Below are 14,576 nucleotides of genomic sequence, written 5' to 3' on the forward strand. Positions count from 1 at the left end.
CAGGCTTCTCCTCGATGATGTCTATTGCCAAATGTCCTACATCTCCCTCCCTCTCCAGTCTGTAATTCTCTATTCCAATTAGCATCAATAGATGTCACTCAGTATCCCAGACACTGGGCTGGGAGTCATGGTCCAGAGAGGACATATAAAATTGAAAGCAAAGATTTGTGATTTTCAAGCAAGGGAAATGGTCAGTGCAGGGCAATCACTGTGAGAACTGAGTCACTGACACATGAACTTTGAGCCATTTGAGCCATCTAATTCATTTGGCCCTTGCTTGTTCTCCACCTACAAAGCAAGGTTGTCCCCCCGTCCCTTGTACAAAGATGTATGTGATGATCCAACGATTTTAAATAGATATGTAGTTTTTGTTTTCATTAATTTATTTTCTCATATATTACTGCAGTTTCCCCTCCTCTCCTCCTCTCCACCCACTCCCTTCCCTCCCCTCCCCTCCCTCCCCTCCCCCTCCTCCCTCCCTATCCGCTCCTCCTCCTTTTCCCTTAAAAAAGGGCAGGCCTCCCAGGGACATCAATCAAACATGACACAGATAGGTATTTTGTATCTCTGACCACTAGTTATTACTAGGGCTACTACTTCAAGAAGTAAATGTGGCTGTGTGAACCAGCTAGCATGGTTTGGTCTCTCAGACCCCATCTGGGAGCTTTCTTCAAGTGCCACCACATCTGATGGGTACACCCATTTACTGTTAGTCACAGGTCAGAGGGCTTTCTGGAGGTTAAGGCCTGTGCTTCTGAGCCTAGGGCTTTCTGGTAGTTATGTTGCAACTGCTGAGCCCTTGCTGGGATGATCAATTGACAGCGAAGCCACAGCAAAAGAATGTGAGGTATCCTGGTTCTTGTAGTTGCCAGTAAGCTGGTGACGCCCTATCCCACGGAGCCACTTCTCCATTCACAAACAGGAGCACAGCTGACTGCTTGGGTGACTGGAGTCTGGATGAAATCCCGGGTACCTGACAAGACTCGCCAGGATTAGCAGACCCGGCAGTGGCAGGCAGGCTGGGGGGAGGGGGTGAGCCTCCAGCAGACCTGGCAGTGGCAGGCAGGTTGGGGGGAGGGGGAGAGCCTCCAGCAAGCACGCTCAGGACAACTGTCACATCTGAAAGTAGAGCAGACAGATGACAAAACTAGACGCCAGCCTTGAGTGAGTGGTCTCAGAGTTTGAGACTGCTTGGACAACCACAGAGCCAGATACTGTCACCAGAGAGCATCAGCTGCAGCTCTTCCGTGCTGAACATGTCCAGGCTGCTGTACGATGGGGGCCATGGGTTAATCTTGGAGTCTCAGGCAGAAACATCAAAACCTTAGAACATGTGTTGTTAGGGAGTGCACACCCCGAACTTCCTGGCTTTGAGACTCTGAAACTATCTCTCTACATCAACTTCTCCATCTATGAGAGATGGCCTCAAACTACCTCCAACAGCTTTAAGGATCAGAGTCTCTTGGGTGTGTCTGATTGGGGACACTTGATACTCCCCAGAGAGGACCAATGTCATTACCATCCTGAATAACAATGATCACTGATGTTAATATGCTTAACAGTTTAAAAAAGAATGAGATAAAGTGTTTGTCCTTGTTAAGTTCCTGTTAAGTGCCTGAAACTGTACGGGACATCTAACTTTTCTTCCTTTTTCGTTGTGAGGGTCTTATTATACTGCTCAGACTAGCACTGACCTGCTAAACCTCCTGCCTCAGCCTTTGATGTGATGGGAATATGGGCATACCCCACAATGTGCAGTTTGTGATATTTTTCTTTTGAAACTAGCAAAAGTCTTTAATAATAATAGTGATTGTGGCCTGGTTGCTCACAGAAGACTCAAAGGTTTAAGCAGCTTCCTACATCTCAGGCTGGAGAAGGTGAGGAGAGTCAAACTCCATTGCCTCCCACACCCTGTTCCCTGGAGTGGAAAGTCCTTTATCTCTAGCTGACAGAGGTCTGAGAAAGTGAGCTGGGTGGAGCAGGTAGAGATCTGGCACAGAGGCTCTGCCATTCTCATTGGGCCGCTTGAGATGTCCCTTCCTCACCAGCCTTTCCATCTGGCCTAAAATCACCGAAGGCAGTGAGCCCCACAAATGGCCGTCAGAGGCAATGGGTGGCATTACCAAGGACTAAGTCCATAGGTTCCCGCTCTTACAATGTTTGTATTGTTGGAGTGCAGAGAGTGTACTCGGGAGACTGAATGCCAGCCCTGGCACTTTTTGGGCAAGCTCTACTATTGTGCTACACTCCAGCCAGCACAGGATCTTTAGAGGAGATAGAAACAATCTTTAAATGCCCATGTGTCAGGCAATGTGAGATTTTTAAGTTTAACTGTATCTTTATTGATGTTTAAAGCAAGTGCATGGTAATGGGCTTCATTGTGACCTTTTCATACATTGTGTCATTTGGCTTCCCTTCAATGCCTGCTCCCCTCTACTGTCCCCTCTCCCTTCTGCTCTGATGTCACACTACCTCACACACAGCCTCCACTGTGGGGAATTCTCGAAATCCATCATTCCAGTTAACCCACAACACTCCAAACTACTTCCCTAACATTCCAAATGGTGACTGAGGACCATGAGGGGTGCAGCCTGCTAAAGACAAGGAGATGCTGACCTAGGATTTGAATCCTGGTCTCACATAGTCATGTGGAACTGAACTTATGAGAGTGCAGAGCAGCCTGAGCTGTGGTCTCTAATAAGGGACAGTGAACCGGGCCCCTGGGAGTCATTCTAGTGGCATAGCAAGTTGGCCTTTAAAGCCAGGGAAAGAGGCTAAAACACAACACATGCCCAGAGGACACAGTAATAAGAATACAGTGTGTTGGAAGCTTTCAACTAGGGTATCAATTAGGAAGCGTGTTGGGGGCAGATGGGAAAGGAACTGCAATGGCCAGGGAGCTTCTGGTCGCAGCAGCCGATCTTATAGCCCTGGGACACAGGGATGGGACACATGACCTGTCCAACAGTTTTCTTTTACTGAGGTCCAGAGAACAGAAACTGTGTTCTGAGCAAACTCCCTAGCCAGGAGGAACATCTGTGCCAAGACCCTCTCGATGTGCAGCCAACTGTGACACCGTGTTTTCAGACTTTGTTGTTACCACACAGTCTGCACTGAGTCAGGAGAGGTCCAATGGAGTCCCCTACTCTGACACCCATGCTTAGGACACAATCTTCTTTTCAAAACTGACTGGGTGTGGTGTGACATCTCCATAACCCCAGCTCTTGACGAGCCTATGACAGGAGAAACATGAGTTTAAGGGGTACACAATGAGACCCTGCCTAAAAAAAATCAAGCCACATTAGGGTAGTGGTGGTGCACGCTTTTGATCTCAGCACTGGGGAGGCAGAGCCAGGCAGATCTCTGTGAGTTCGAGGTCAGCCTGACCTACAAAGTGAGTTCCAAAAAACAAAAACAAAAACAAAAAACCCAAAAAAAAAAAACCTAAAAGGCAACAAGCACATCCCTACAAAATAAATAAATAGAAGGACGGCAGCTGGGTGTATTGCTACATGCCAGGACTCAGCTACTCAGAAGCCTGAGGGAGAAAGATTGAGACCAGTCAGGGCCATACAACCATCAGATTCTATCTCAGAAAAACAAAGCAGAAACCAGCAGCACTATCCCAGTCTTAAGTTTAAGAAGGCCCTCCAAAAAGATAAGCTCCACTCCTAACTAAAAACAGTAAGGTCTGTAAAGATCTAAGACACTCCACCTGTGGGCTGCTGTGAGCTAGATCAATGGCTGGAGGAGCTTGCCGCACAGGCCTGCAAACCTGAGTTCCATCCCTGGAACCCAAATAAAGGCAGAAGGAGAGAACTAACTTCATAATGTCGTCTGACCTCCATACGTGTACCTTAGCATCTGTGCTCGTGTACACACACACGCACACACACACACAAACATGTGCAGACATAAAAGAGTAAGAATGTTAATTTTAAAATTGCAACTCCAATTTTAGGAATCCATCCTATGACCATATTGGCCTAGCATGCAAACATGTACTCGGGAGGATGTTTATTGTGAATGTTTGTAATTGTGAAAAGCTCAGAGAAAACTCACTGCTCCCCACTAGCCTCTGACACATAACAAATCAAAGAAATACAGATTTCACTGCAATGACATGAAAATTGGAAAACGTAAGAAGTGATAAGTTGTCTTAGCAAAAACTCTATATGCTTGCAGTCACATAGAGAAATCTGGAAATATACACACAATAGTTACCATTCTCTCAGGGCATTGGGGATGGTGGGTGGAACAGCCTGTTTGAACGCTAGCTTAAATGTCTTTCTTCCCTTCCTTACATGTTTCTTAGTTTATTTATCTTGAACTGTGAGTATGTATTACTTTCTATGATTAGAAATAATGTTAACATATAATAAATAAGGGCCTTCAGGATGGCACAGTGGGTATGGGAGCTTGTCACTAAACCTGAGGACCTGAGTTCGATCCCTGGAGCCCCTATGATGGGAGGAAAGAACTGACTCCCACAAGTTGTCCTTTCATCGACACACACATGCTACAGCTCGTGCTCCCACATATACCCCCAATACCTACGTGTGAATCATTTATAATAAAAATAAAGGCATAGTGCTAACAGCTCACAGATGTGGACCTGAATTTCAGAGTACATTAGAAATAAACAAAATAAACCTCTCTCGAAGTTTACTTACAAGACCTAAATTTTTCAGTGTTTGTTTTGTTACAGGGTTTCCTACAGGAAACTACAGCCCAGGTTGGCCTGAGATTCTCTATATAGATAAGAGCAACTGCTTCTACCTCCCAAGTGCTGGAACTATACAACTGTACACCACCATACCTAAGACCTATTTTTTAAGTTACTATAGCTATGATCTAGTGCCAGTGGACTTTCCTGTTCTGTTTCTGATTTTATGGCTTAGCCTGTCTTCATTGGTCCTGTATATTTGGCACCTACCATGTGTCAGACACTGAACCCAAAGGACTAATGCTCCTGAATGTCCTCTATACTAGAGGGTCATTTAACTTAGCCCTACAGATGGGCCAAAGGGACGAGAATCCAGGGCCTTGGGGGTCTACAAAAAACTGTGCCATTTGATTACTGTCTCCAGGACATTTTTCATGTACACACCAGTGCTGGGGACTGACAGAACAATGCCTTCTCTGGGAAAGCTCACATAAGATCCCAGACATGGAAAACAGGGCATGGTAAACGTGCTGGAACTATGCTGTCAGCATTGTGGATGGCTCACTGGGCCAAGGCTTGGGAAGGCCAGATAGGGGAGTAGAAGTACTCCTGAGTCCGTGGTGTCTGAGCAAAGTGGTGTCGGGCCAACCTCCAGGGTAGCAGCTGACTTGGGAAGGGAAGGCTTTATTAGGAATGACATAGGATGGTGTTTTAGGAAGGGCCACCCTGGCAAGAGTATGGAGACATGTCTGTGTTGGTGTGCATCTGTGCTTACGTGTGTATACATACACATATAATTTTCTTAAATTTGAAACTATCAAGTAAAGAAAGAACAGGCCCCAGGCCCCAGAGTTGCCCCAGGGCTGAGCACAGAGGCTGGGAACAGCTCTGAGCATCCTGTCTGCGGTTGCTGACTGGGGCGCTAGCGCCTCAGGGAACTGAGAACACAGGGTGGGGAGGTGAGAGGCAGCTAGCACAGGACAAAGGCATGGTCAGCCCTTAGCAAGAACACACCTGTCTCCCTGGTCCATCATCTCTCAGTGGCCTCCCAGCTCACCTGACTGCCATCTCTCCTCTCCTGGCTCTTCTCCCTCTGAGCCTTTGATGTTGGAAGCTCCAGGACCCAGGGGCCATTACATCGGCTATGCTCCTCCCTGCCTTAGGGCTTCAGCCATCTCAAGGCTTTGAATTCTTCCCTCAGGATGATCTTGCCCAGAGGTCAATTTTTTGGTCCAGATCTCCCCCCTGAACTCCAGTCTAGTATCCATCTGCGTGACTCACTTACTCAGAAGGAAAATAAACTTTAAACTTAGCACATCCGAAACAGGACCCTTGCCCACTTATAAACTGCTATGTCTGCTGTCCCTCACCATCTCAGGGGACAGCAGTCACTCTATCCAACTGCTCAGCTGAAAACCCCTGGTCGTTCATAACAAAAATGACTTTTGTTGCTGTTGTCAAAGTTTCACTTTGGGCCTGGCCTGAAACTGGAGAGCCTCCTGCCTCAACTCCCGAGTCCTGCGATTGTCCGCACACCATCTATCAGACACACTCTTTAACCTGCCCTTTGGGTCTCAGAGAATCCTGTTAGTCTGAACACAAAGGCATCTAGAATTCAACCCCTTCTCAGTGTTCCACCACCCCAGGTCATGCTTTTGGCTACTATTTATCTTTTGCTTGTCTTTTTGAAATTGCCTCCTACCGATTCCCTACCATTCAGTGACCAGATTATTTGAAAACAGGAGTGAAGTCTGTCTATGCCCTACCCCAAGTCCTTCAAAGCTTCCTCACTTAAGGCCTTACAGAAACCTTCAGGGCGCTACAGTTTGCACCCGTGCCCAATTACTCTCCGGCCACACTGCTTTCCTAGCTCTGCAGTGGACACGCTGGTGTCCCCTCTATCCCAGTCTATAGCTGTGCCTTCACCCTTATGAAGTACGTTGGATGCCCACCCCTCACCATCTTCATCTTTAAGCCCAGAGAGCTCCACTCTACTTTCCCCATCCACCTGCAGAGATTGCCATCTCTCGGCACACCAAAGGATTCACCGATTCACCGCGACTCCAGAAGTAGGACACTGTAGGAAGCAGGAAATTTTGCCGGCTATATCTCTGCCTTGTCCTCTTTGTCTAGGTCCCTGTCTCTACTGTAGTAGGCCTAGGGCTGAGGTTAAAGAAACCGACCGTAGGAAAAAGATTAAAAAGGAGGGAAGGATATGGGAGGAAAAAGTGGAAGCCAATCTGGAGCTGGCCAAAAAGCAAGACCACACAGGTAGTAGGTAGGAGTTGAGGATGCTAAAGCCCAAATATAGCGCTGGGCAGATGAAGAGCCAAGCAAGTTCAGATGCCCTCAGGAGGCTGGTGGGGACCTCTGGAGCTTGAGGTGTCTTAGAGTGATGCTCTTGACACCTGATAGGTGCCCAATAAACAGGGACCGCCGGCCGGGGAAACATGGGTTATTAAGGGGCTGTGCAGATTTGCGACTGTCACACAGTGGGCACTAAGAGATGAACCAGAAGGAAACCTCCAAACCTGCACAACTGCAAAGAAATTCCCTAGGTACTTCCCAGGCAGAGGCCTTGGGGCCGGAGAACTGACCGCGAGAGAGAACTGGAAGGTGAAACGCGCCCACGCGGGTGTGCGCCGAAGCCTCTCGGCGCCGGCGGCACTACGGGCCGGCGCCACCAGGGCCAGCAGCGCGCAAGCTCCCCAGCGCCGCCGAGCACCGCCGAGCACCGCGTGGCCCCCGCCCTGCGGTCCGCCGCCAGGCTCCTCCCCAGAGCTCCATCTCACCAATCAGGAGGAGCTCCCCTCCTCCCAGTTCCAGAAGACCCGCCCTGGGCCGGCGCGCCGCCAGCCAATGGGAGGCCGAGCCCAGCGCCCAGTGTGCGCAGCCCGCGCCGAGCCGGCTCAGAGCGAGAAAAGCGAACCCAACCCGTCGGGGCCGCCGCTCCGGACCCACCGCCTGCCGCCGCGCGCCGCCGCCTCCTCCCCCCGGATCGGGTGTACTGTCCCAACCCGAAAGTCCAGTTCTGCGGCCCGGCAGCGGCGAGCGAGCGCGATGACACAGGAGTACGACAAGTGAGTGAGGCGCGGGCGCGAGTCCGGCCAGGGCCCGGGGGCCACCGCACCTGCCGCGGCCACGGCGCGGGTTCCCGGAGCTGCGAGGACAGGCTGGGTGGGGCGAGGCGCGGGGGGACACTCGGCCTGTCGTCTGAGGGCTCCCGGGCTCCCGGGCCCCGCGCTCATGGACCGGTGGGGACGGGTGGACCCTGGGCAGCCTGCTGTCACCTGCCGAGCTGCCAGAGCGAGAGATCTAGGGGAAGGTTGAAGTGTCCGCTGCCCGCGCGTTTTCTTCACTGCGGCTGCTGTGTGAGAAATCCGCTGTGGGTGTTCTTGGGCCCTTGCATCACTGACGGTAATTACAGAAGACTATTTTTTGCCGTTTGGGAATATCAAGAGGAAGAAACTGCACGCACGGTGGTAAAGCTAGAGACCACTCTCGAATCGGGATTGCTTTTTAGAGCTTGGGACATAAGAAAGTAGCGAGAAATATTCAGTGATGATGTAAGATGTGATCGGACGTTGGCAGGACTTGTGTGGGGGCAGTTCCCTATTTTACTCGCAACTTTCCTATAAATATGAAGATGTTCTGAAAGATCGAGTCTATCTTATCTCGGCTCAGTAAATCTGGAGTGAAGAATTGGTTTCATAGTTAACTTGTTAAGGGTGGATTTTTCTCATGCTTGTTTTCTATGGCGGTTAGCTGAGTGTGGAATCAGTAAGAGATTAATCTTGTCTTGTAGAAAATGAAGTTCAGTTAGTGCTCGGCTCTCCTTTTAGAATCCTGACCCATAACTCTGGAAGGTCTGAGGCTCATTTGAAAACACCCATGAACCTTCAGGGCGGGAGCAACAACTTGCTTGTCTTGAAGAAGTGGGCTGCAATTGTTCGTGTGTTTATTTCTCTACTTACTGACTAGGCAAAAGTCCCAGCGCCAGCCTCTTGGCCTTAGGCATACTTTGGAAATATAAAATGCCTTCAGGGTAATAGCAGACATAAAGCCACTTGGAAAATATTTATTTTCTGATGCTTGTACCACTGTTGCATGGGATGGGAGAAGGGAAGCTTGAAAAACTAGCATTACAACTGTTGAGCCAGCCAACTTCTGTCAGAGTCTTCTGGAAGTGGCTATTAGACTATTAATAATAGCTCAGCAGTACACCAGGGACTCTCACCACAGAACCGCCATATCTCTGTCGGCTTCAGGACCCAAAGGCTTGCAGGGAATGCTAGGTTGTATATTGCTTTCTTCAGATAAAACTTGAGATTTGTAAAAATAAGTCTTCCTGATTCTTTTTTTTCTTTCAAAATAATAAGCTGCTTCCAGATGTAAGCCCTTAGAATCATCTTTTTTTTTTTCTCCCCTTTTCAAAGATGTCCTTTTTTTCTTCTTCTTCTAAACCTATATCTGTTTTTGAAGGATTTGGGTGACTGCCAAGCCCTAACCTTTGTTGATTGCTGAGAAGATAATCAGACTTTCTCCACTCACTTTTAGAAAAGGTAGGTCACCTCCAGGCCATTTACATATTTCATTCGTGTGTTGCAACGAGACCTGGGCCAGGACAGCCATAATTCAGATAAGTTCCAGACACCTCCGTTCTTGTTCCCTCACACACAAAAGCACTGCCTCGTCTTGCTGAAGTCAGTGTTCCGTTTTTGTCTTTCTATTGACTTATTAAACAGGACCGGCCGGACAGTTGTTGAGACTGCTGACATTTCCAGTTTTTGGAATCAGTAGAGTTTGCTTGAATCATTTAAATTAAATCTCCTGTAAAGCGCCACTAAAAGCACCATTCATTTTCTGGATTCTTCCCACAAACTGCGCTGTTAACGTGAAATAGTCCTCGCCTGGTGTGAAAAACTAATAAAGATTGTATTTATTTGGGGGGGGGAGGGAGCACTGGAGATTAAGCCCGGGAAGCCCCCCTAGCCCAGAGCAGAGAAGTCACACGCACAACACCTTAGCTATGCCATCGAATCCTAAAGCCTAGTAAAGGGTTTTACATTTTATTTATTTTATTTTATGAGTTGGTTTTGGCACTCCCCTCACCCTCCCAACATATCTCATTCCCCCCCCTTCCTCCCTCCCTCCCTCCCCCTGCATGTGCACACGCGTGCGCACACACACACACTCAGAGGACAACTTGTAGCAAGTCCTTTCTATCTACCATGTGGATTTTAGAAATTTAACTCAGATACCTTTATCAGCTGAACTATCTTACCAGCCAATGAAGATTTTTAAGTGATTAATTTGCTCTCTGTGTGTGTGTGTGTGTGTGTGTGTGTGTGTGTGTTTAAAAGTCAGAGAACAACTTGAAGGGATCTGTTCTCTTCTTCCACTGTGTAGGTCCCTGGGATGGACCTTCAGGCCATCAGACTCATGAGCAAGTGCCTTTACCCCTGAGCCATCTTCCCCCGGCCCATGTAAAGATTTTAAAATCATATCTGTCCACTGTGTTTTTTAAGGCTAATTTTCATCCTGTGCCTTCCTTTGCTGTAGACTATGTGCTTATCTCTAAGATGAGCGGTTCACTCCCATGCCAGTAGGTTATGCACCTTTATTGATTTATAGGCCCCTTTGGCTACATTCCAGGCTCCTCCTGCTGGTAACAGAAGAGTCTTCTAACTTTCTCATATACCCTGAAGGATTAAGTGAAATCTCCCTTTTGCTTTCCATCCCTTCCTCCTGCCCCTGTTTCTCGGAAGGAGCTGTTTAAAGTCATGGCCCCGGCTGGGGAAGGGGGAAGTCACATGTTGAGTGTGATTGAGTGTGATTGAACAGTGTCCATGGCTCGCTGTATCCCGTGTGTGCTGTTATAAATATGGAAACAGCCCCGTGTCTTCTTGGGACTGGTTTTGGATTTTGACAGGTAGTATCATCTCAGTGCTTCTGACGGGGGTCCTTACTTCTGCCTTGCCTTCTTAGTGTGTCTTCGTCTGACTTACTGAGGCTACTGATGTAGCTAACATGCCACAGGGTGATTTAAAATACGCCTTTAGAAAAAGTGTTTTGTAAACCAAATCTGAATTTTCTGAATGTTTTTGTATTTATTCCAAAATTATCTGTAAGAGGAGTGTGGACACCATTTCACTAACTTTATTGAGTTTCCTTCAGACAGACCTTCAGAAGCTGTTGGTATTTAATTGACTGTGATGCAGGAGATGGAGCCCAGTGCTTTACCCATGCTAAGCAGTTGCTCTGGCATGGGGCCGTGTGTCCTATTTTAGAGGAATGTCAAAGAACTGTTTATTCAGTTTGATTGTTTTTTGGTTTTGGATTTTTGTTTTTAAACAGCTTGTAAGCTGTCTGGCTGTAGGAGGTATGGATTTAACTTTTGAATTTCTTCCTCTGAAGCAAAAGGCCAGTGCTGGTTCTTCAGAATGAAGCCCTTTACCCACAGCGGCGCTCCTATACCAGTGAGGACGAAGCCTGGAAGTCTTTCCTGGAAAACCCTCTCACAGCGGCAACCAAAGCGATGATGAGCATCAACGGAGACGAGGACAGTGCGGCTGCGCTGGGCCTGCTCTATGACTACTACAAGGTAGGTGCGGGCTCTTTACAGCCGTGAACGCCATGCTCAGACGCACCTGATTCAGCAGCCTATAAAACAGTCATTTGCTGGTGGAATGTCAGGATGCTTGCTTCTCTAGTGACTATAAATAGTTTAATGAGTCCCCCGGCTTTTGGTGGTTCAAAGCCGAGCATCTAAGATCATAGAATCAAAGGGTGGTTTTTAAACAGCTGCTCTGGCGCTCGCTGAAGGAGACGCTGCTAATAAAAGGAGGCAGTAGCCTGTCTCCCCCAGTTTGAGTATTTTAACAGACTTGGTTCCGGGTGTCATGGGAAGGGCTTGTTGCCGACTGACCTGTGCTCCCCCCTTCTGAGTGGTCAGGGTGACTGACTGACTTTTCACACTTTTACAATTCTGGGACCCGGTTCTAAGATCAAAATACATTTTCTTTTTGCTTTTTTTTTTTAAGATTTATTTTATTTATACGAGTACACTGTTGCTGTCTTCAGACACACACCTGAAGAGGGCATCAGATCCCATTACAGATGGTTGTGAGGCACCATGTGGTTGCTGGGAATTGAACTTAGGACCCCTGGAAGAGCAGTCAATGCTCTTAACCACTGAGCCATCTCTCTAGCCCGCAAAATACATTTTCTTGCCTGTTGCTAGACAGTTGAATTAGCCTTAACTCTCAAGTGTACCATGTGTGGGTTTTTATATTGTTCTGCCTGATGGTTCTTAATGGAATTCTAGTAATTCAGTTGCCACTCACTGGTGACCTGTGTCATACTGGGCATAGGACGTAAGGTCAGCCTGTGTGTCACTTTTGACTCTCAGGCCCAGCAGCTCAAATGCATTCAGTTAGGGTTCCAGCCACAGACCGATGCTGGGGTGTGGCTTGCGTTCACCTTCTCCTTGGTTTGTCCAGCAGCAGATGCCCAGGGATGGCCATTTGGATTGGCTGGTCCTAGGCATCAGTTGTTATTACTTGATAACTAGCAATGCTTTAAACACAGATTGCTAGTCAATCAAACAGTACTTATCATTATCTTTTTTTTAAAAAAAGATCTATGTAATTTTAGTTATGTGTATGCATATGAGGATGTATGGGCACATTTTTATACATGAGTGCAGGTGTCCTTAGAGGCTAGAAGAAGAAGTTGGATTCCCTGGAGCTAGAGTTACAGGTAATTGTGAGCTGCCTACCGTGAGTGTCTGGTCCCAAACTCCTGTGCAAGGGCAATGTGCACTCTTAACCAATGAGCCATCTTTATTTCGTTGTTAATAGTGAAATATGAAAGAATTCCCACATGGCAAAGCACCACACACATCTCAGCAGTACGTGTGCGCCTGTTTGGATAATGTCATGGTGTACCAGTGTCACTTGTCCAGCTTTTCAGCTTTGGGGCAAAGAAAAGGGGAGTCAGACAAGGAGTGGGATGGAGCCCGAGAGATGGCCCAGCAGTTAGGTGCATTGGCTGCTCTTTCAGAGGACCCTGGTTCAGTTCCCAGCACCCACATGGTGACTCACAGCCATCTCTAACTGCAGTTCTAGGGCATCCAATGCACTCTTCTGACCCTGGGCACCATTCACGCATGTGGTATATGGACATAGGTACAGGCCAAACATTCATACAGGAAAAAACCAAAATACATACCTTACAATTTTAAAGAAGAAAGAAATCTTTACTCCCACTGTAAAGTAAGTTTGTGATCCCACGAGTCTATTTGGCAGTCGCTCTTCACCGGTTGCTGTGGTGAACAGACTCTTAGCTCCTTGCTTGTAACAGAGAGCAGATGTTGCCCAGGGCTCAGCAGATCATCAGGAGGCGAGTGAACCAATTGGCCTCCTGAGAAATGAAAGGTTTCTCCTTCAGGTGAAGAAGGCTTCTCCCCTGAATAAGGACTGAATCCCTCTCATTGATGTTAACGCTTTAGGTTCCCAGAGAGCGCAGGTCATCAGCCATAAAGCCTGAGGGAGAGCACCCAGAACCAGAGCACAGCAAAAGGTAAGTGCTGCGTACAACAGCATGCAGACAGGTGATGCTCCGCCAAGCAGACCTGGGAAGGGCCTGGTGGGTGAGACACTAGAGGGACCTGTCATCTCAGGGTCAGATTCTGTTGCTGATTTGCCTCTCTCACTCTGAGAAGTTATCTGTTTATTTAGGCTGTGTTCCCCTTCCCAGGAGACATGAGCACCAACCTCTACTGCTCCAGAGGGAGGTTTTAATAAAAGCCTGAAGTGTTTGCTCATCTGCGTTGAGACCCTCTAACAGGAGATGAGACTGGGGATGTATCTTAAAAATAAAACAAAAACTCCTGGGTGTGGTGGCACATGCCTGTAACCCCAGCACCTGGGAGGCAGAAGCAGGAGGCTCAGGAGTTCTAAGCCAGCCTGGATTTATAGGGGAGCCTGTTGGAGACAAAGCAAGGCTTGGCGTGCAGCTTGATGATGGAGCAGTTGCTCGTGTGAGGCAAGGTGCTAGGTTCAATCCCAGATCTGCAAAAAAAGAGAAGTTAAGAGCCAGTGGCTCTGGAATAGTTGTCTTAGTTAAAAACTCAATGAATTAATGTCTGAACTCCTCTTGAAGGCATCTTTTAAATATTTAGGTTACAATTTTCATAAATTAAGACTGAACCATATGGCTGTGAAATGTTTTTAAAAGACACATTTTACACTCATTTTATTTGTGTGCATAAACCTGTTTGTGCATACCAAGGTGCACATACAATAGTCAGAGAATAGCTTACAGGAAGGTCCCCCTTGCTACCAAGTGGCTTCCAGGCATCGAACTCAAGTCGTCAGGCTTGGGGGCAAGCACCTTTACCCACTGAACCATCTTGCTAGCCCTAAATTGACCCATGTTCTGTTAGTAAAGAAGAATAAAACAGCCAGGCTCGGTAGCCTATACCTGTGATCCTAGGGAGTCTGAAGCAGGAGTTCAAGGCCAGCCTGAGCTAGGTAGCTAGACTCCGTCTTGGGGTTGGGGAGAATGACAGAAACCGACGGAAGGAATGAGGAAGGAATGAGTAACAACTCATATTCCACACTCCGGGCAATTATCTCTTTACTGTGGTTGTGGTCAATTGCAGATAGTTTTTGGAAGTATGCATTTATTCCACTTAATTTGTTTCATAAATATTTTTCCATATTGCTATTTAAATCTTAATAATTATTTTTGGCCAGTGGCTTATTTATAGATTTTTATCTATTTCTTTACTTGCTATTATGAATCTTTTCAATCACAAAAATAGGAGAAATGGTAGACGCCAGCAAATATGCATTACCAGGCTCAACAGCTGTACCATTGAAATTTCTCTCTCTTTCTTAACAGT

The 14,576-nt window shown here is 47.4% G+C and overlaps 1 protein-coding gene across 1 annotated transcript in view; it reads left to right on the forward strand.

Annotated features, from left to right (window-relative positions):
* Nucleotides 1-6,596: 6,596 nt before the first annotated feature.
* The window catches only part of LOC115064406, a 15,941-nt gene continuing 7,961 nt past the window's right edge, over nt 6,597-14,576 (forward strand). The window contains exons 1-5 of the mRNA XM_029540912.1: nt 6,597-6,735; nt 6,800-6,944; nt 7,225-7,746; nt 11,084-11,270; nt 13,179-13,249. Coding sequence (XP_029396772.1) covers nt 6,597-6,735; nt 6,800-6,944; nt 7,225-7,746; nt 11,084-11,270; nt 13,179-13,249 — 1,064 coding nt within the window. The remainder of the gene's footprint in view (nt 6,736-6,799; nt 6,945-7,224; nt 7,747-11,083; nt 11,271-13,178; nt 13,250-14,576) is intronic.

The sequence above is a fragment of the Mus pahari genome, chromosome 7 (assembly GCF_900095145.1).
Source record: "Mus pahari chromosome 7, PAHARI_EIJ_v1.1, whole genome shotgun sequence".
Lineage (NCBI taxonomy): Eukaryota > Metazoa > Chordata > Mammalia > Rodentia > Muridae > Mus > Mus pahari.